Consider the following 20,028-nt stretch of genomic DNA (forward strand, 5'->3'; position numbering starts at 1 on the left):
CCCTTTACTGGACATAGGAACGTTGGGTTACATACATGCAATATAGTCCCCGATCCTCGATCGCGCTCTGCTTTGCTTACACCTGATGTTGATTTTGTAAGAAGTGGACGGTTTTATCACTAGGGCTATGGCAGCTGGGACGATATGATAGAGGGTGCCCAGGTCTCGACCGTCGGAGATAATAGGATGCTTCGACTTAAGTATCCGGCCACGCTGTATCAGGCAATTTCGTCATTTCACAGCTCATACTATGCTCATTGTCGATATCGATGGTGAGCTAGCCTCTGAGACTCGAGCTCTAGTCGACATTTTATCTCCCTGTATAATTGTAGTGTAGAATGAGAAAACGTAGGATCCTGATAGATGCCTGGACTCGACGCACTCGTCTGTTCACCACGTATCAAAGACGCGTTCCGTCCAAGCATCTACTGTCCTCATTCAATAGCTTCCCACATACCCTTCTAGCCTAATCACTCCTCCCGTTCCTGCACCTAATTAGTCCCTGACATTCCTAGGAGTTCGGACGAATCCTCAATCTTCAGTCAAATAGTATAGTCGACCACCACGAATCTTTATTATAGAAAGGGAAGGAAGGAGTGTCGACATAGCACAGCAAATTACCAACCGTGTCCGTTTTTGTATATGTCTGAGGTGAGACTTTCTTCATACGTGTTGCTATATTGGTGACGGACCCGGGACAAAGCATGCGTATTGGTCGGAGCGTTGGGTATATGCGTACTGGAAAACCGTAGGACTGTGCTATGTGATATAGGAAGTCACTCTGACTAACTACTAAGCATTGATGGGGAAAAAGGTTGGTGGTGTTTGTTGTTTGGGGGGGTTAGATTGAATGATGGAGTGTCAATATTAAAGCTTTGCGTAGTTTAGGGTGGAGCGTAGGGCTGTTGAATTCGATGCAGGGGCATTTAAGGGGATGACCTGTCTATATAAGCTTTTGTTATATTTTTGGTTTTGGTTGAGTTCTAGGGGTTGCGTGACTCCTCTTTTGGATTTCTTGGAAATGCTACTGAGATATCTTCATGCATCAAAACTACACATCAAAAACACAATATCAAAAAACCCCCATCCTTATCCAACCTCACACCTCTAGCTCTCCACCCCAAGCGTAACCCCTCACATATACCTCTCCCGATCTCCCTCCCACCCCGGCTGCAACCTCCCCCCATCCACCCCCCCAAACCCAAACCCACTCCCATACCTCCCCCCAACCTCCACCACCCGCACCCCCTCCAACCTCGCCCCATCCCCACCCACAGCCCACAAACTCAGCCCCAGCAGATTCTCCCCCCGAAGATTCAGAATCCCCGGTGGAACAGGAAAGACACTCTGCGGGCCGATATGCGGGACATAATGCCCGTACTGGTATCCATTGACAAATAACTGCACACGAGCTAGTGTACTCGCGGGAGCTGTGAGGGCGATGCCTAGTGGCACGTCCATGTCGCTGGGGATGTCGAGATGGAAGGTTGTGCTGTACCATGCTATGCCGGCTGTGGATAGGCCGGTTACTGGGGAGCCGGAGGCCCAGGTTGTTGTGTTGAAGCCGGGGAGGTGCCAGCCTGTGGTGATGCGGTTAGTACTCGGATGGAGGATGGATGGGATGGGGTGGGTTGTTGGATATAATCGTACCTTTGCGTTCGCCGTATAGACCGCCCTCATTCATCGGTCCGCGGATAGGGTCGATGTTTGCTTCGCCGCCTGCGTTTCCCTGGATCTTCCATGTTATCGATGATGCGTTTGAGGGTGATAGTGTGGCGGACAGCAGTCCACGCGGGTTCTGTGGGCCGGAAGGCCCGACGCTGAGTTGGTCATGGCCGGTGTAATCCGTGACGAGCGTGACGACGTTTCTCCCACGCGTAGCGCTCTCAGCCAAATCCAGCACCGCAGAAGTCGTCGCGAGCGATGCATTTCCAGCTGCGCTGCCGACGTAGACGCCATTCAAGAAGGCGGAGAAGCCGGTGGAACTTCCGCCGTTGACGGTGATGTTCAACGAGTTTGCCGGGCCGGCGAAAGTGCCCCTGTAGAGCTTGATGCCGCTGTGATAGCCGTAGTCGGTCGAGTATAGCACGGGGTATGATATGGGTTTCACGGGTGATAAGGTGGTGTTCTTATCGCAGACCGTCCATGTCGTGTCGTCATATCCAGGGTCTGCTTCGGGGAGGCTATCTGCGACGCGCCAACTGTCGAGGGTCGGTAAGTCAAAAGTATGACCCTGTATACCATCGATGTTGGCAACGAGTGCGCCATAGGAAGTACGGATAGTGGGTAGAACAGCGCCGTTCCAGGATATGCTATCAATGTACGAGGAGGGGGGAAACACCTCAATTGTCGTGTCGTTTACGACGTCTCCGACCACATGGACGGTAGATCCAGATATGGATGCACTACGAACGAGGTAGGGACCAAGAACAAAGATCTGGTCTGCGGGTTTCGGGTTCGGATTTATGGTGGTGACGGGCGCGAAGAACGTGTAGGCTGTCGGGATGTCGAGCAGGTACACCACGAGGCCATTCTTGAACTTGACGATAGTTGCACCTGCAGGCTGAGTGTATACGAACCTCGTGTAGGCATTTGTGGTGTTTGCCTTGACACTGTTGAAGTCTGTCTGGGCGCCGAATATGTCGAATTGCAGATCTTGATAGGTGTCCTTGAAAGCAAATTCTCCGACTTGCCCCTGTTTGAGATACATCGCCACTACTGGCGTTTCGTAGTCTGCGTACGAAATGACTTCCGCGGTGGAATACAAGAAGGTGATGTCTGAACTAATCCGATAGTCTGTGACGACAAACCTTGACTGCCGGCCTGCGAGCTGCATGCTAGGGATAGCAACATCGCCGAGCGTCGTTTTCACTTGTATAGCGAAATTGGTGGTAGCCCTAGACTTCGAATTGTTGTTTTCGGCAAGGTAGAATCCGGCGCTCGTAGAAGGGTTCCGCAGAACCCATGTGAATATCGCTGTCGTATTTACCGCGTTACCCGTACCATTGCTTTCCATCACTGTACTCAGGAGATCCTTACTGACGCGCGTGAAGAGACTGATGAGTCGAGTATGTTTGAATTTGTCTTGAATCTCTCTCGTTTCGCGCAGTGGTGCAGAGTAGTCGTAAGAGGTGAATACCTGAGTCGATCGTCAGCAGGGAACAATATGATTATGCTTAGATATCTCCATACCACCGGTGCTGCACTACTGCCCCAATTCGTACCACCGTAAGCCATATAGATGTTGAAGAGTGTCGTTTTCTGACCGATGACTGACTTGTAGTACACATCTGCAAACTCTGTGCTGTGTTCGGCCAGGCAGTCATCATACACTTTTCCTCCCCAAGGTTGGAAGTATCCACCTTCAAACTCGGCCAAATAGCTTGGTCTTTACACTAGTCAGGAAAGATGCAATACGGCTGGACTGCCTATGCACTCACTGTGTAAACGAGTAGTTGCTGAACCATTGGTGGTAGGTCCTGACCTGGGATTATTGAGTCCGAATGCGCGGTCAATTCTAACATGAAGGGGATCCTTACCAGATTGAAACCGGTATCAAGATTATCACTACAACCAAGACCTCCCGGGTAGCTACGTGTTATTTAGCATCATCTTCGCAATTTGTAGTCGATGCTTTGACTCGTGCATACCTATCCAAGCCGTAGACGTCAACAGCACCACCTACGTTGTTATAATCCGTACTCCATGAGACAGCTCGCATCCCCTTCTGGATTTTTTCATTAGAATCGTTCATCAAGAACCGTCATGATGGGTTATATGAAGTCCTACCTCGTTGTGTGTCAGTGGAACAACAATCCCTTGCTCCCTGAACGCTGTCTTCAACTGCTCCATATACAGACTACAGGCCATCAGCGAGGTCATTAGTACAGATCTTAGTCTCTGGATGACTTACACGGCCGAACTATTTGCATTATACGATGTCTCCTGAAACTCATTCTCAATCTGAGTGAGTATGATAGGTCCACCATTCGTGATCTGATTGCGCTCCAAGATTGGCCCAATGGCAGCCACCCACTCGGACCATGCCAACCGATAATTCTCGTCATTCGTGCGATACTTTCCACCGGAGCCATTCGTCGTCCAGAGCGCGTATCCTCCTGCAGAAGTCTCTGCATTGCTGAAGACAACTTCAGCTACGACTCCTATAGGAGTGAAACCACACAACTCACCAGTAGGGGCCAGGACGAGCAATGACGTAGAGCCCGGACTGCTTAGCCAGGTCAAGGAGATGCTGGACATCTTTGCCCGGACTTTCAAAGTCATATACGCCTCTGCTCGGCGAGTGATATGACCAGAAGAAATAAATGCTGAGAGACACACTGTTAAGGAGCCTGCGTACGATATAATCGCGATCTTACCTCACTGTATTGAGACCATTCTGACGTCTTCAAGTAAGTTTCACGAAGAACAAGAGAGACGCACAATGCGAGCTAGATGCTTACAGCCTTGAATTTCTGAAAGACATCCAGCCATAACTCAGGCACCGGCAGTCGCTGATAATGGAATTCGCCAGAGAATATAAAGACTCGCTCATCATTGATCAGTAGACTGTCAGAATCCCAGGTAACGACCTTTTGGTAGCCATTGTCAGTGGCGTAAGCGGCTATCAGTAATCCTTGCAGCACCGCAAGAAAGCTGTGAAGATACATTGTAGTGGATTTGGTTGGACTTCATCAGTATAGCCAAACTTCCATAGCTAGGTAGATATAACCAAGCACATGTAACCAGTGCCGCACACGTCTTACGATGAACATCCAATTCACGATAGATCGCCGAATGTACGTGAGTATACGCTAGATTGCTTCTAGCTCGAGCGAGGTAGCAATTGTCCCGTCAATGAGAAGCATAGGCCCGGCTAAAGCGATATGAGCGAATTGAAGCCCCCGGGATCTAGCGCTATTTCATACGATCTGCGACGGGGTCACTCGGGAGAATGGGGCCGAACGGGACATGATCCACCGATCGGGATACTGCAGTCAATAATCAGTCACCACATAAATAAAAGCTTCCAAGATAGCGAGTTGCTGCAGGATACGCCGGAGCCAAAGGCCGCCGGACGGTTCATCATTGCATTGCCTTTATAGTCTGTGGAACCGCCATAACCCTTCGAATGCCTCGAAGAGAGGGTCCAAGTTGACCCTGGTCTGTCCCCGACTTTGTCCACAATTCCCACTACATAGGCGCGGCTGGACTTTGTTGTGCATGACGCTGATCTAGATCATCATAATTGAGCTCGAACTGCCTCTGCTATATGTTAGTACGGGTAAAAGTCTACGTAAGGTAGGACTGGTCTTACCCTCTCTTTTCTCCAGTTCATGACGTCAAAGAAGATATACCAACCATTCTCGTGCTTATCCGAGATGCGCTGTGGTGCTGGCAAGTCCGGATCCTTCATCATCCACTGTCGCTGTCCCTTGTGCCACCGCCAATCGCGATTGTACCTAGAATACTGTAAGCACTTGTAGGGCCCCGTAAGGCACAAAGAGGTAACTTACAGTTCGCCTGCTGCGAATTCTTGCATGATGTCGCGGGGAAATTGATAGAAGATAGCCAGTAGCGTTTCTGGAGAGAAGCTTGACATCTTTTGGGAGAGTGGCGGTACATTGTTGACCGTATATGCCGGAGGGAGCGAGAAGTCTGGTATGACGGGCCTTGTTACATCCGAAAAAGGTGAACCGAAAGTTGGATATAGAGGGGAGTTGCTGTCTAGGTCAGCAGATGTCAATGTTCGCTAGAAATACTCACTCAGGTCGATTCAACTCTAGTCCGAGTGCTGTAAGATCCTGCCCCGCTGCTAAGGCTGAATGATCAGGGCCGTGTTCCGATATCATAGCTAGCAGACCAGGTAACCCGAATCGCTCGCTCTCCGTCATATCTGTCAATCGTTTATGCCGCGCCGGTACAGTTTCTTGGTCAAGATTGTCGGGTCCAAAACTTTGATCGAGAGGATATTGCTGCGAGCGCGCTCCTATAGGCTGCTGTGCAGGGTCTCGGTAGCCTGTATTTCTGAACGGTAATCCTAACGGCGCACCTTGCGCTCCGAAGAGTTGCATTCCACTAGCCCCTTGAAGTGCCCGTGATAGTCCATTCCTGTCATCTGTGTGTGGTCTCGTTCCTGCTCCTCTACTATCACCAACTGCAGAGGCTATTGATCGTTCGTGTTGGCTATCGCTGGGACTCGACAAGCCGTTTCTTGATTGTCCGAGATTGGGAAATGGACTGCTCGATCCACCGAACTCCGAACCCTGGCCTATAACAGAGCGTCTCTCTTGCAACATGTCACCATTACCGCCAGCTCCGCCCAGAGGAGGAAACTCTTCAACGTTGCCGGTCTGAGGCTGCGAGCCACCAGCCAACTGTCCGATGCTCCCTTGTGCGCCAAAGCGAAAGTCCTCGCCTGAGCTCCGGAATCGTGAGGACGATTGGTGTTCATCGTGTGGAGCGGTGTCGTGTTGTTGCACCTGCTGTACGCTCGACTGTGCATTCTGGCCTTGCGGTCGCTGAACGGGCGTGTGTTGCGACATGCGCAGACTCGGGTTGGCTCCCCATAATTGAGATGAGCTTTGTTGTTGCTGAGATTGAGGCGCGCCGCCTAAGGATGGAAATTCTCTATGATCATTGACTTTCAGTGATGCGCTCGAAGTTACTGCCATGCCGAGAGTATGATGCCGAAAGATGGAACTTACGATAGATCTAGAGGTGCTTGTGATTGATTCCCTCCTATTGTTTGCGCAAAGTTTGTACGTGATTGCCCCGACGAAAGACCAGGCGCACCTCCCATGGGCATTCCCCCAAAGCCCCATCCTGAGTTGTTGTTCCCACCACTTAGCTTGCCATTCTGCAACCTGCCGCTTCCTAGCAATGGGCCTCTGCTGCCATTCGGTTGTGGAGCACCATATACATTCCCCGGTATGGCTCGCATCGATTGGGGTCCAGGGCCTGGGAGTATCTTGCATTAGCGAAAGCTCAAGGTTTGTTCGTCAAGCTACGGGTGCCACGAGAGCACATGCGTGGTTGCTAACAAGTCTGGCGTGCCAGCTGCAGGTTGTCACTGACCTGTGCGATTCATGATGGTGTAGATCAGATAGGTGAAGATATCCTATGAGTCTGGGGCCGTTGCAACTCCTATGATCGGGTTGCTATAGTTGATCAATTGCTATACAAGCAGCTCGCCGTGCCAGGTGAAGTCGTAGGTCCGTCCGCCGCCTCGCGCGCCTGCACCCCGGTAGAACTCCGGTTATCCCCAGCTGTCTGTAAAAAGAAGGCGCGACGATGAATCGATCTTCACGATTTATCAACATCAGCTCATCATGGCAACGCTCAGTATCTCGCGCGCGATGCGCTTTACAAATCAATCTGGTAGTAATGTCGAGCCTTTATTGCCATTCCTTTTCCCTCCTTTCGGCTGCGGCGGGCAGCCAATTCGAATCAGCTCTCACCCTTTCTCAACATCAAGCTCCAAAGCCTATCCCCGACCCCGTCGCACTCGAGAGAACAACAAACTGCGAGGCATGTCTGCGCTACGGTCTACTGGGCTCAATGGGAAGAGGCTATCTGTGGAGAAGGAGCTTCGAGGGATTTTGCCTGTTCCCGTGGAACCTAAGAAAGATCGATATCTGAAGCATAATATAAACGAGGAAGGAGTCAATCCTAACCATCCGCTCTGGGGATTCTTCAACCCAGCCAAGACATTCTCGGCCAAACCCCATGAAGATCATGCTCATGGTAGGTCTTAGACTCTCTCCAGACGCGAAAACAGCTGCGGAACTGATTTCGCAATCTTCAGGGAATCCATGGCACCCGGATCAGCTCCGTATCAAATCATTTGACGATATGCACAAGATATGGTGGATGTGCGTGAAAGACTTGAATCGTATGGCAACCGAAGAAGGCGAGAGACTACGTCTCAATCTCCAATTCGGTGACAAGGAGATGCGTGAAAGACAAATCCACGTTCGTACCAGGATTGAACTCTTCTGATTCCGAACTCTGCTAAACGTGACTCTCAGGTGAGGAGAACCATGTCGAACATCAAGCAAGTACTACGAGAGCGACATTATTCGTGGTTAGAGGCGAAGGAACTCGTACGACAAAACCCAGCACTAGGAGTACCTGATAAACGTGTGCGTAAATTTGATTGAGTCGCACATGGAACAGACACTGACCAGCTGCAGATGTATGAGGATGAGGACGAGAATGATTACTGGGAAGACGAAGCGGAAGAGAACGGAGCCGTTACCGACGAACAAAACATGAACAATAATACCACGAAGACTCAGCAGCAGCAGGCCTAAACGCATATATAACTGTCTGTAGAGAAGTTGCCAAGGCCAACCGACATGTATCCATAAACACGATTCCGACGTTACGTTGGCACTGTATATTATTTTGTCTCCGGAAGATGAACAATCTAGTAGATGTATGGAAACAGTAAGATAGTCTCCGTCACCGGAAATGCACTCAAACATATTCAACACCTCTAGTATACGTTCACAGTGACAGGATGCAAGGAGCTGCTATCACAAACAGAACTCATTCTGAGTGGCTGTCATTATCTTTCAGCTTTGCAATTCCTAATACACCTGATCAAAGGATTTGTACATTTTATGCCCAGGTGGATCTATGCTCAAGCTATCTACAAGTGGGGGCATGGATCCATGCAAGGTGGGACATTAGGGGAGATCGTGCCCTTGGCAGAGGCCGCGGGTACTATTAGCAGCGCGGGGCAAGGAGCTTCAGCACACCGCAACAACATAACTGCTCCCACAGCTCTTCTTCACTTCAATTCTATTTTCATACACTCCTCCTACCTACGTACAACTCGAGGTTCGAAAGACCGTGTCATCATTATGGACGAGATTGCGCCAGAATACGACGTCGTAGTCCTTGGGACTGGTACGCTTTCCCCCACTGCTTCTCAATCATCGCTGTCTTCTAACACATCCATCCAACACAGGTCTCACGGAATGTGTTCTCTCAGGGTCAGCTTCTTACTCCTCTATGACTATACCTCAACTGATTTCCTTTGCAGCGTTCTTAGCGTAAAAGGCAAGAAGGTCCTGCATATTGACAGGAACGACCATTACGGAGGGTACGTCGCTATAGTACTAGCATAGATGCATGACCCTGACTGAAGGATAGCGAGGCCGCGTCAGTCAACATCGAAGCAGTATGTCCATCCCTCTTTGTGTCCCGATCACGCTCTGACAAGATGGTAGCTTTACAAGAAATACGGAAACTACAACAAGGGCGAAGAACCATGGAAGAAATATGGGCGTGCGAACGATTGGAATATAGATCTTGTTCCTAAACTCCTTATGGCGAATGGAGAGCTCACCAATATTCTTGTTTCGACCGATGTGACAAGATACCTCGAATTCAAGCAAATTGCCGGAAGCTACGTTCAACAGGGCAACGGAGCCAAAGCTACTGTGGCCAAGGTCCCCTCCGATGCGGGTGAAGCATTGAGGTCTTCACTCATGGGCATTTTCGAGAAGAGACGTGCCAGAAACTTCTTGGAGTGGGTCGGTGCATACAAAGAGGACGACCCTGCTACACACAAAGGTAGAGTAAGAGACATAGCATGCAGAGTATTTACTGATTGGGCTAGGAATGAACTTGAACGACATCACCATGAAGGACGTCTACGATAAGTTCGGATTGGAACCAAACACTCGAGACTTCGTTGGCCACTCGATGGCACTGTTCACAACGGATGATTACCTGAACCAGAAGGGTATGGCACAGGATGCTGTTCAACGTATTCGCCTATACGTTAACTCGATGGCTCGATACGGAAAATCGCCGTACATCTATCCTCTATACGGCCTCGGTGAACTTCCGCAAGGATTTGCTCGCCTTTCTGCCATTTACGGCGGAACCTACATGCTCAATACGGACGTTGACGAGTTCCTGTATGATGGCGGCAAAGTGTCGGGCATCAAAGCTACTATGAAAGAGCGGGACCAACCTGGGGAGGGCATGAAGTTTGAAACCAAGTGCAAGAAGATCATAGCAGACCCTTCATACTTCTCCGATAAGGTTCAGGTAACTGGACACCTCATTAAGGCCATCTGCATACTTGATCACCCAGTCCCGAATACTGACAACAGTGATTCATTCCAACTGATCATCCCCCAGTCCCAGGTTGGTCGCAAACACGGTACGTATATCCTAAATGGTCGCGTGGGCGCTGGCTGATATCTGCAGACATCTATGTTGCGTGTGTCTCGTCTGCACACAGCGTCTGTCCTAAGGGTTACTACATTGCTATTGTCTCGACGATTGCGGAAGGAGACAGCAACCACCACCTTGAACTACAGGCTGGCTTTGACAGGCTTGGCAAGATAGAGGAGAAATTCATGGGACCATCCATCCCACTTTATGCCCCTAAGGAGGATGGCACGTCCGACAATATATTCATCTCAAAGAGCTATGATGCTACGAGTCATTTTGAGACCACAACAGGTATGGAGCTCTTGTCATCAGCTAAATTTGATGAGTGTTGGACTGACTGTATACTAGATGACATCCGAGACATCTACAACCGAGCTGAGGGTGAGGAATTGAAGGTCGAGGGACTGAGAGAAGGACAGAACCTGGCCGCGGAATGATTTGTTGCATTGTGATTGCTATGTTGATATTGTGAACTCGGGCACTGCACGAGAGAAGTAGATTGCGCATCGAATTTTTCATCGTGACTTGGTCGGACTTCTGGGCCGCATACCTATCCGTGTGCCACGACAGGAAAACAAATGAAACCTATAAATGCAGTGTCTTCCGTAACGACTTTGATGTGGCTTATGCAGATTATCTGCACGACCTTGATGATTTGTGAGATACTAATAGATCTGACCGATAGACACTTTGATGCGATTTCTAGTGGTGTTCAGGCGCGCTTGTATCATTCTTAAGTGAGTGCTAGTAGTAGCATCAGCCAGTACAAGACGTGGTTGTTAGAATGGCTGTTGGAATCCCAGACTCGGCGAGATGTTTCCCTGATGGCATATCCCCGCATGCATGGCAACGCGGGAAGGGGAAATAGGAGGCTTTGTTTGGGCGGCACCCGGTAAACAGAGTGTGATGATGCAGGTCGATAACACTCACTTAACAGCTCAGAGCTGCGTCTGAAACCACTGCGACCGCCTTTTCGTCTGCCCAACTCCACTTCTCTCTCTTTACTTTCCACCTCCACTCTTCGTCGTCGTATAATCGAATACACTCGCTCTCCTATCAATTGATTCGTATTCCTCAATCATTACAGTACTTGTTGTTCATACCTGTCGTGTTCCGCCAATCGACGAAATTTGGTGGCGCAACACCAGCCACCTCTCCAAGAAAGTTGATCTGTGCACTCAGAAGAGCTCAGAGCACCCGTCCAGAGTCCGCGTCAACACCACTGGAACTTCCAGGTTATCTTTGAAGCCACGATACCAACCACCACAATAATTTCCCTCCCAGCCCTTCACCACGGCGGAATCAGCCTCTCCTCGAAGTCACCGCAGGTCTTTTAATCCTCCTGCGCGCTCGACTAGCCACCAAGCCCATTTCCCCTCCCTCAAGATGTTCTTCAAACGACGCTCACGCTCCAACTCGAATACTTATCTCGACGAGTCGTCTCCGCGTGATCGCTCCCAGTCCTACGATCAGCAATACCACAACGACAAGTACGATCGTCCAGACTCCTCGAAGCACAACGCCCAAGACTTTGACGACGCCAGCGAGGACGCCGAGAAAGAGATGTACGCTCGTCAACACGGCCCTCAGGACGCGTATGGCTCCCCTCGAGGACCACACCCTAGCATCAACGGCGCAGCTCATAATGCATTGCCAATGCACAACTTAACCTCAGCGCCCGCTCCATTGAACCCCGCCAATGCGCTGAAGGTGGAGACGGCCCCTGACCTCCTAACAAGAGCTTTCAATGAGGCACTCCGTCCTCAATTGGATAAGATCCAGCAATTGGAGACTCAGGTCGCCGATATGCAGCAATGGATAGCCGATCTAGAAGCGCAGAGACAGGAAATGCACGAGTGGATCGACAAGAGAGGCCTACGACCAGGTATATTAAAAGCCCTCAAGAAATCGCCCATAACATACACTGACAGCCATAGATGTTCCTCTCTCGATTGCTAAGAGTATGGACACATCCTCATCTGCATCCGCACAGGCACTGTCAACACAGCTTGATCGCAAGATCACAATAGTCAACTTCGACCTCCATCGCCTTCAAGATGACCTGAACTCGTCACTCAGCACTTCCCACTTCGCCGCAGCCATGTTGAAATTCATTCCCGATATCGCTCGTCTCTCCTCTCTTCCGACTGGTCCTCGTCTAGGATTCGATCTCCTTCTCAAACTTGGCGGCAATCTGAATGCGCATGGTGGTCTAGACTCGGGCGACCCGGATGACACTCGTGCTCGCAAAGACTTCTATGCACGTCTTGATGCCGCAATGGTAGATATCGTTCGAGGTAGATTCAACGAGAACGAAGATTGGCCTGTCAGCAGGGAGATTAAGCGAATCGAAAAGACTGCACAATACCTGAAAGCGTTCGGTATCGAGCCTTACTTTCCAGAGACACTCGAGTTAATGCGGCACGAAGAGAGTTTCAACTCCCCCGGACCAGCAAGAGGAAGCACAGGTAATCTAGCTCCACAGTCGCCCATAGCGAATGGCACAACATCGCCACGATACCATTAACCTGCGAACCTTTAAGGGCTTTCAACGAGTCTCTTGCTCTGCTTGTGTACCATCTCAATACTAACGACGTTACGAAAGATTTCTTTATGGGACTCTGGCTTCTGTATTCATGTATGGTCTTGGGTATGTCAACAGCACGTTGTCCTATTTTTCACCGCTAGGAGTGACGATGGTCGTGCAATCTCCTGCTTCTCGCAAGGCCGTGATCCAGGCTTGACGGTCGTATACCGTCTGTTATAATAGTCATGTAGCCTCGATAGGATCTGATATCCTACTATATGACCAGTAATGAAGAAAACGTACCTCTAAATTGGGTCCCGCATCGAAATAGATACTTCAAGTTTTCCAATCGCTATGAGATGTGATCGCTGTGAGACGTTCTCGTGAAACTAGGAGGCTGCGCAAGGACTTTGATAACAGCGACCTCAGGCAGGAAAGGTTGTTCTTGGCGTTGCGGCCTTGACCCACTCGCATCGTGGCCGGTTCCTACACAGACAGCATAATAGACGTCAAATTGGTTCGAAGGAGCTTGTAAGAGCCTCTAATTATAACAACGTCGACATTTGGCCGATCTGACTACTACGCGTCAACTTGAGCGATCTCGAACACCCATAAACTTTGCGCTGCCCACGAATTGACCAGTGTCTGGGCTGGCGGGCTCGAATAGCCACGTCTTTGAATTTCCGCGCTTCCTAGATCCCACCCTGACCCTGACCAACAGCAACAATGCGCTTGGACGTTAAGGTGTGTTACAATATCGACGGTGTCTCCTGTTCGCTGGATCTGAAGAATTCGAACTGATCAATCTCTCAACTGTAGAGACAACTGTTCGCGCGATCCGAGAGAGTCAAAGGCATAGACTTTCACCCCACGGAACCATGGGTAAGCACACACTTCATGGCCGTTCTGCATGTCGGGCTAATAGACTGTAGATCCTTACGACACTATATAGTGGTACGTTTGGAGGCGCTCTGGAGCGATGCATATACGGAAACAGTGGAAGCTAAATGCTACAGGACATGTGTATATCTGGTCGTACGAAACGCAGGTAAGAACCGATGGCGCTCAGGGGATATGAGAGTCACATTGACACTTCTCAGGCTATTGTCAAAACTTTCGAACTCACCGATGTACCGGTGCGAGCTGGTCGCTTCATTGCGCGAAAGAATTGGATAGTATGCGGTTCCGACGATTTTCAGCTCCGCGTATACAACTACAACACCTCAGAGAAGATCACCTCGTTCGAAGCACATCCCGACTATATCCGTGCAATAGTAGTCCATCCCTCACAGCCATTTGTGCTCACTGCCTCCGATGATATGACCATCAAGCTCTGGGATTGGGATAAGAGTTGGAAGTGTGTACAGGTGTTCGAAGGACACAGCCATTACGTTATGGGCCTAGCCATAAACCCAAAGGACACCAACACATTTGCGTCGGCATGTTTGGACAGGACGGTCAAGATCTGGAGCCTGGGTTCAAGCACGCCAAACTTTACTCTGGAAGCACATGAGACCAAGGGCGTAAACCATGTCGACTACTATCCTCAATCTGACAAGCCTTACCTCTTGACAACTTCTGACGACCGCACGGTGAAGATCTGGGACTATACTACTAAGGCCTTGATTGCAACACTGGAGGGGCATTCTAGCAATGTTTCATTTGCTTGTTACCACCCAGAGCTGCCCGTGATTATTTCCGGTTCCGAGGATGGCACCGTCAAGATATGGCACGCAAATACCTACCGTCTGGAACAATCTTTGAATTATGGCCTAGAAAGAGCTTGGTGTGTGAGTTATCAAAGAGGAAAGCAAGGTATTGCGGTCGGATTTGACGATGGTGCGGTCGTCGTAAAAATGGGTCGTGAGGAGCCGGCTGTATCGATGGATAGCTCAGGCAAGCTGATCTGGGCGAAGCACACCGAAATCCTGTCCTCGGTGATCAAGGGAACAGATAAGAGCCTCAAAGATGGCGACCGTCTCACTATCCCCTCCAAGGACCTCGGATCAACTGAGATCTACCCCCAATCCCTTCTCCACTCTCCCAATGGAAGATTTGTTGCTGTTTGTGGGGATGGTGAGTATATCATCTACACAGCCCTTGCGCTGCGCAATCAAGCTTTTGGATCTGCCCTAGACTTTGCCTGGGCCTCCAAAGAGAATGACAAGGATTATGCTATCAGAGAATCGCCGACTAGTGTCAAGATTTTCCGCAACTTCAAGGAGCGAAGCACGGGATTAAACGTCACATTCTCTGCCGACGGCTTGAGTGGGGGCATTCTTCTTGGTGTGAAGGGTGCCGGAGGTATCAGTCTTTATGACTGGGAGTCTGGCCAGCTCGTACGAAGAATAGAGGTTGATCCACGAAATGTCTACTGGTCCGAGAGCGGAGAGCTAGTGACACTTGCTTGTGACGATAACTACTACGTCCTCCGATTCTCGAGGGAAGCTTACATTGCCGGCTACAACGCTGGCGAGGCGGATGATGAAGGCGTAGAGTCGGCCTTCGAGGTCATTGCAGAGGTCTCCGAGACGTAAGTTTTATTGTGATCTAGACTATCCCACCGCAACTAATATGTTACAGTGTGCGCACCGGTCAATGGGTTGGCGACTGCTTCGTCTACACAAACAGTACTAACCGTCTGAATTACCTTGTGGGCGATCAAACTTACACTATTTCACACTTCGACGATGCTATGTATGTTCTTGGCTATTTACCTCGTGACGGCCGGATATACATTGCCGATAAAGACGTAAATGTGGCTTCCTACGCCCTCTCGCTCTCAGTTGTCGAGTATCAAACGCTTGTCCTCCGTGGTGAGCTCGAGGCGGCCAACGAAATGCTTCCGGATATTCCGAGTGATCAAAAGAACAAGATTGCTCGCTTCCTTGAAGGCCAAGGCTATAAAGAGCTTGCACTTGAGGTAGCCACTGATTCTGAGCACCGATTCGATCTTGCCTTGTCACTTCAACGTCTGGACGTCGCTCTCGAGCTTGCACGTGAAGCCAACGTAGAGCACAAGTGGAAGACGGTCGGCGATGCCGCGCTTACAGGGTGGGACGTCGCACTCGCATCTGAATGTTTCACGAATGCGAAAGATCTTGGATCGCTACTGCTTCTTCATACCGCAACATCAAACGTTGAAGGACTGCGCGCGCTTGCTGAGCAAGCAGATTCAGCATCCGCCAACAACGTTGCCTTCTCCTGTCTCTGGCAGATTGGCGATCTCGACGGCTGCATCGATCTACTGATCCGCACGAAGCGTATCGCGGAAGCGGTGATGTTTGCGCAGACATACAAGCCGAGTAGAGCTGCTTCGCTTGTCAAGACATGGAAGGAGGGACTAGAGAAAGATGGCAAGGCGAAGGTGGCACGCCTGCTGGGAGTACCACCGTCGAGTGAAGAAGGGGAGGGAGACGAGGAGATGTTCCCGGAATGGGACGAGTGGTTGAGACTGGAAAAAGAGGGCGGTACGGCTGTGGATGTTGTCCCTGAGGATGATGGCGAACTTGACGACGCAGAGGTTGCTGTTGATGCTGGAGAGGTGGAGGAGGAAGAGGATGCAGAGGCGGAGGAGTAGGCATGCAGTAAAATAGTCTTCGTCATCCCTCGTCCTAGAACTCGCACATGAACGAGATAAATATGATGATGATAATAATATCATCATAAATATAGGCCAAGGTATACTTGACATTTGATGCCATAATGGTTAGACGCGGAGGTCATGCCGGCGCAGGGGGTCGTTGATAGACCCAGAAAGTGAATCATCCATTCTCTCGAGCTAATGCCTCATAACTTCTAGCATGATTCAAGAGTAATGAGCATTTTTCAAGAAGTAGACTTCAGATGAATGTAGATGAAGAGATGCGAACTAGGTATTGTACGTTGGAGGCCACTTTATCTCTTTTTAGAGGCCAAATCCACCGTCGGCGGCTAAGAAGCGCTGACTTCAATCCCTCCCAATCCAGATCGGATGGATGAGGTGCTGATCCAGAATCGCGTAAATCGCATCTTTTAGCATTACAGCTTCAGTCCATCTTCTCTACAGCTTTGAGCTTCATGGAAAGACTTCCAGGCCACTTGGGGCTTTATAGGATACGCTCGGTACTTCTGAGCGATTTGCAAGGCTGATTTCTTCAATGCGGGCAACCCCTCCTGTAGCCCTCGCTTTCAAGTACAGCAAACTGTCAAGCACCGCATCATCCATTCGTCTGCTTGAACTGGTTCCATCTGTTAGCAATCGCATCAATAGTACTCTCAAGGAGTTCAGACTGAATGAAGCACCCTCCTTCAACGCCCTTAGCTATACATGGGGCTCTCCTCTGACGCATCTCTCGGCGTCGTCTTCGCTTCTGCAACAAATCAAAGCCAGAGACGGAAGTCGAAATTGGCCTATCGCAAACACCGACAGTGCTGATATAGGGCACGAAGACGTCCATCACAAACGATCCAACTCGATTACTTGCGATGGAGCTGCGCTACCGGTGACGACAAACCTCCGGGATGCCCTGCTAATGCTACAGAAGACCGATCTGGAAAATGCAACGGCATCTGATACCAAGTACATCTGGATTGATGCCATTTGTGTCAATCAAAATGACATTGCAGAGCGTAACGATCAGGTCTCGCTCATGTCTGACATCTTCCGATCAGCGCACTCAGTCGTTGTCTGGCTTGGTCCTGAGGATGAATTTACCGCGGACGCTCTCAAAGTCCTGGAGACGATAGGCTCGCTACCTGAGGATGCGGGTGAGTCTGCTGAGGAAGATTACACGCGTCTGTTTGATGGAGACAACTGCGCGACATATGCACGACTCGGAATCTCTCCACTAAAATATCATCACTGGCTTGGCTTTCTCGCTTTCATCAATCGGCCATGGTTCGAAAGAGCGTGGGTAGTGCAGGAGCTAGCTTTGGCAAATGCTGCCACCGTAATCTGTGGCAAGCATCGCATCCCTTGGAGATGGATGTCGCGGACTCTCAGATTCATCCAGACCACGCGATGGTACCACCACCTATCCTCAGCTAAGCTGCGCCATGTACAAGAGCTCCGTGACCATTCCGGTATCTATCACGAGCTCCTTCAATCAGACATTTCCATAAAGATGACAGCATTGTATCTGGATAGGACACGGATGAGAGTGGCCGATTCTCAGAGGCCGCGCGGGGATCAGCCCCCGAAGAATGGCCTTCCGTTGCGCACACTGATCGAGACACACAGGTTCACGAAGACGACGGACGCTCGTGACAAAGTCTACGCACTCCTTGGACTTGCGGATCAGAATGGAGCACCGTTCAAGTCGTTGTCCGAAGAGGACACGATCAGAGCTGATTACAATCTGTCGACTCAGCAGCTATACTTGGACACCACGCGGGCGTTTTTACTATCGTCACGTAACCTAGGCTTCATGTCCAACGTGCAAGACCCCAGTCAAACCGTAACGGAAGGTTTACCTTCGTGGGTCCCCGACTTCAGCGTGGAGCAGCAACCATACCCGCTCATGTTTCGAGGGTTTCCCCGGTGGAGGGCTAACGGTCGGGGAGGGCCCAGATGGGAACCTGACGCTTCTGCTATGCGAGATGGCCTACTCCGTGTCCAGGGTATCTGCATCGACCGCGTTGCCAGCGTTGTCAAACTGCAGAACGAATGCGACAACCCGTCGGAATTCTGGTCCGACATCGTCAAAGTAGCATCAGAGCTCAACGACCGATGCCCAATCTCCTACTTTAGCGGGTTCCATCCCTCACGAGTCGAAGTCCTCTGGCGCACGCTCATGACGAACACATATCAGCGAAAGTGCCCTGCGCCATCGTCTTGCGGGGAGCTCTTCATCGACTACATTCTTAACCTGCAGATCCGACATTCCCTCAGCCCGTGGTCGATCGAGGTCGATTTCCAGCCTCACCAGGCCCATGTCGCCGAGGACATCGTCCCGCAATGGCACACATTGCTCGCTGCCGAGCCCGAAGACTCGCCCTACGGCCTGGCGCTGTACAAAGAACGCTTCTCCGAGATCGTCGGCAGGATGTTCAAGGGCGGATACAACCCCGTGCGACTGTCGCAGCTACACCACGAGCTGGAGAATTCGTCTGGTAGCGTGCGGAGGGTGTTTAGGACTCAGTCACAGCTGTTGGGGACGGGGGCGCGGTCGCTGCAGGCAGGCGACGAGATCTGGATCTTGAGGGGTGCTTCGGTGCCTTTTGTGCTGCGGAGGATGGCGAATGGGCGTTATAGACTTGTTGGCGAGGCGTATGTTCATGGCGTTATGGTGGGGAAGGCTCTGACGATGGGCTTTGAGGTGCAGGAGATTGTGATTGAGTGACTGACTGCGTAGCATTGTGCGTTTTGATTTGGTCATTGAGTCGTTTATGGCATGAAAGGAATGAGATTATGAAAGAGGCTCGGGATGGCTTATATGGCAATGTAACTGCGCTTTTACTATGTGCCTATTATTATAAGTAGAAAGTAGACGTAATTGAGGTCATTAAATATATTCTATAATTATATATAGAGAACTAAGTTCTAGGAGACAGAGTTAAAGCTATTTAACCGTTTAGACACTAGTCCCGTTTAGGAAGTAGTATCTCTTACTTAAAGTACCTTCCGATAACACTCCCCTATACTAAGTATATATATATATACTTAGTAATATTAGAATAAAAGAAAGCTTAAAGTAAGTAATTATAAGAATAGGGTTATTAGATAGTAGTATAGTTAGATAGAATAATAGAGTGTATTCTATTATAGAATAAATTACTACTAAACCCTTTTAGTAGGAATCTAAGAGTATATATATAAAGGGACGCCGATCTATCTAGTATATAACTATTTACCGCCCTTTATATTACCTTCTAACCCTATTAGCTAAGGTATATATAGATCGGGTTCTATCTAAGGCTAAGTTCTAATAATTATCCCTTCTCTCTAGAAAGCTACCCTTAGTAATCTAGATCGTTATCTATCTCTATATCCCTATTCTAAGTCTTATAAGATCTTAGTCGTTCTCTACGCTTCGTCTTAGATACTTACTAATATTTACTAATCTAAGATTTATATAAGCGTTTTCCTAATAAACTAGATTTTATCTATCTTAACTTCTTATATAGGTAAGATTACCTAATTAGGCCTAGCGTATCACGTAATATAATTAGGTAAGTCTAGGTACTACCTATATTAAAATCTTTTCTTAGAAATATTTCTTTCTTTAAAAAACTTCTTAACTCTTTATAGAGTTTTTTAGATTATTAGGTATATTACCCGATCCTTATAGATATAGATTTATATAGATTTACTATAATTTAGT

General features: G+C 49.5%; 7 protein-coding genes across 7 annotated transcripts; 5 read left to right on the forward strand and 2 right to left on the reverse strand.

The window, feature by feature from the left end:
- Positions 1-1,140: 1,140 nt before the first annotated feature.
- On the reverse strand, positions 1,141-4,670 carry EJ05DRAFT_447462 (beta-galactosidase precursor; the record flags this gene model as incomplete). Its single annotated transcript, XM_033742271.1, has 11 exons — positions 1,141-1,580; positions 1,651-3,139; positions 3,193-3,388; positions 3,441-3,484; positions 3,540-3,591; positions 3,651-3,727; positions 3,790-3,859; positions 3,914-4,138; positions 4,191-4,328; positions 4,380-4,399; positions 4,464-4,670. Coding segments are annotated over 11 exons (2,958 nt in total), but the record flags the coding sequence as incomplete, so codon positions are not given.
- A 261-nt stretch (positions 4,671-4,931) lies between these two features.
- On the reverse strand, positions 4,932-7,190 carry EJ05DRAFT_22975 (uncharacterized protein). Its single transcript, XM_033739962.1, has 6 exons — positions 7,078-7,190; positions 6,708-6,960; positions 5,767-6,630; positions 5,517-5,723; positions 5,318-5,462; positions 4,932-5,265 (listed from the first exon to the last, which is right to left on the reverse strand). Exons 1-6 carry the CDS (start codon positions 7,088-7,090, stop codon positions 5,194-5,196), a joined length of 1,554 nt encoding a protein of 517 aa, XP_033605454.1. The 5' UTR covers positions 7,091-7,190; the 3' UTR covers positions 4,932-5,193.
- Positions 7,191-7,311: 121 nt separating this feature from the next.
- On the forward strand, positions 7,312-8,498 carry EJ05DRAFT_471956 (MRP-L47-domain-containing protein). Its single transcript, XM_033743078.1, has 4 exons — positions 7,312-7,746; positions 7,808-7,974; positions 8,031-8,144; positions 8,196-8,498. Exons 1-4 carry the CDS (start codon positions 7,332-7,334, stop codon positions 8,313-8,315), a joined length of 816 nt encoding a protein of 271 aa, XP_033605455.1. The 5' UTR covers positions 7,312-7,331; the 3' UTR covers positions 8,316-8,498.
- A 309-nt stretch (positions 8,499-8,807) lies between these two features.
- Positions 8,808-10,882, forward strand: EJ05DRAFT_447469 (rab GTPase activator). The gene is made up of 8 exons (XM_033742272.1): positions 8,808-8,916; positions 8,978-9,002; positions 9,053-9,112; positions 9,163-9,190; positions 9,240-9,585; positions 9,632-10,183; positions 10,231-10,488; positions 10,546-10,882. The coding sequence occupies exons 1-8, from the start codon at positions 8,871-8,873 to the stop codon at positions 10,632-10,634; spliced, it is 1,404 nt and encodes a 467-aa protein (XP_033605456.1). The 5' UTR covers positions 8,808-8,870; the 3' UTR covers positions 10,635-10,882.
- A 219-nt stretch (positions 10,883-11,101) lies between these two features.
- Positions 11,102-13,066, forward strand: EJ05DRAFT_506650 (uncharacterized protein). The gene is made up of 2 exons (XM_033747841.1): positions 11,102-12,082; positions 12,135-13,066. The coding sequence occupies exons 1-2, from the start codon at positions 11,584-11,586 to the stop codon at positions 12,722-12,724; spliced, it is 1,089 nt and encodes a 362-aa protein (XP_033605457.1). The 5' UTR covers positions 11,102-11,583; the 3' UTR covers positions 12,725-13,066.
- A 141-nt stretch (positions 13,067-13,207) lies between these two features.
- On the forward strand, positions 13,208-16,538 carry EJ05DRAFT_471961 (Coatomer, beta' subunit). Its single transcript, XM_033743079.1, has 6 exons — positions 13,208-13,468; positions 13,544-13,606; positions 13,657-13,678; positions 13,741-13,772; positions 13,825-15,257; positions 15,308-16,538. Exons 1-6 carry the CDS (start codon positions 13,451-13,453, stop codon positions 16,302-16,304), a joined length of 2,565 nt encoding a protein of 854 aa, XP_033605458.1. The 5' UTR covers positions 13,208-13,450; the 3' UTR covers positions 16,305-16,538.
- EJ05DRAFT_459855 (HET-domain-containing protein) lies at positions 16,535-19,047 on the forward strand (the record flags this gene model as incomplete). The annotated part of the gene is made up of 2 exons (XM_033742585.1): positions 16,535-17,104; positions 17,147-19,047. Exons 1-2 carry the CDS (start codon positions 16,864-16,866, stop codon positions 19,045-19,047), a joined length of 2,142 nt encoding a protein of 713 aa, XP_033605459.1. The 5' UTR covers positions 16,535-16,863.
- Positions 19,048-20,028: the final 981 nt, after the last annotated feature.

Source organism: Pseudovirgaria hyperparasitica (genome assembly GCF_010093815.1).
Source record: "Pseudovirgaria hyperparasitica strain CBS 121739 unplaced genomic scaffold EJ05scaffold_1, whole genome shotgun sequence".
Classification (NCBI taxonomy): Eukaryota; Fungi; Ascomycota; class Dothideomycetes; order Acrospermales; family Acrospermaceae; genus Pseudovirgaria; species Pseudovirgaria hyperparasitica.

Coding starts and splice junctions, on each gene's coding strand:
- EJ05DRAFT_22975 (XM_033739962.1), bottom strand. Junction 6,631..6,707: donor CAAGCACCTCTAGATCTATC/GTAAGTTCCATC, acceptor CAATGATCATAG/AGAATTTCCATCCTTAGGCG. Junction 5,266..5,317: donor TGAACTGGAGAAAAGAGAGG/GTAAGACCAGTC, acceptor AACATATAGCAG/AGGCAGTTCGAGCTCAATTA.
- EJ05DRAFT_471956 (XM_033743078.1), top strand. CDS start 7,332: ATGGCAACGCTCAGTATCTCGCGCGCGATGCGCTTTACAAATCAATCT. Junction 7,747..7,807: donor CCATGAAGATCATGCTCATG/GTAGGTCTTAGA, acceptor CGCAATCTTCAG/GGAATCCATGGCACCCGGAT. Junction 7,975..8,030: donor TGCGTGAAAGACAAATCCAC/GTTCGTACCAGG, acceptor CGTGACTCTCAG/GTGAGGAGAACCATGTCGAA.
- EJ05DRAFT_506650 (XM_033747841.1), top strand. CDS start 11,584: ATGTTCTTCAAACGACGCTCACGCTCCAACTCGAATACTTATCTCGAC. Junction 12,083..12,134: donor CAAGAGAGGCCTACGACCAG/GTATATTAAAAG, acceptor TGACAGCCATAG/ATGTTCCTCTCTCGATTGCT.
- EJ05DRAFT_447469 (XM_033742272.1), top strand. CDS start 8,871: ATGGACGAGATTGCGCCAGAATACGACGTCGTAGTCCTTGGGACTG. Junction 8,917..8,977: donor CGTCGTAGTCCTTGGGACTG/GTACGCTTTCCC, acceptor CATCCAACACAG/GTCTCACGGAATGTGTTCTC. Junction 10,184..10,230: donor CCAGGTTGGTCGCAAACACG/GTACGTATATCC, acceptor TGATATCTGCAG/ACATCTATGTTGCGTGTGTC.
- EJ05DRAFT_471961 (XM_033743079.1), top strand. Junction 13,773..13,824: donor TCTGGTCGTACGAAACGCAG/GTAAGAACCGAT, acceptor GACACTTCTCAG/GCTATTGTCAAAACTTTCGA. Junction 15,258..15,307: donor ATTGCAGAGGTCTCCGAGAC/GTAAGTTTTATT, acceptor AATATGTTACAG/TGTGCGCACCGGTCAATGGG.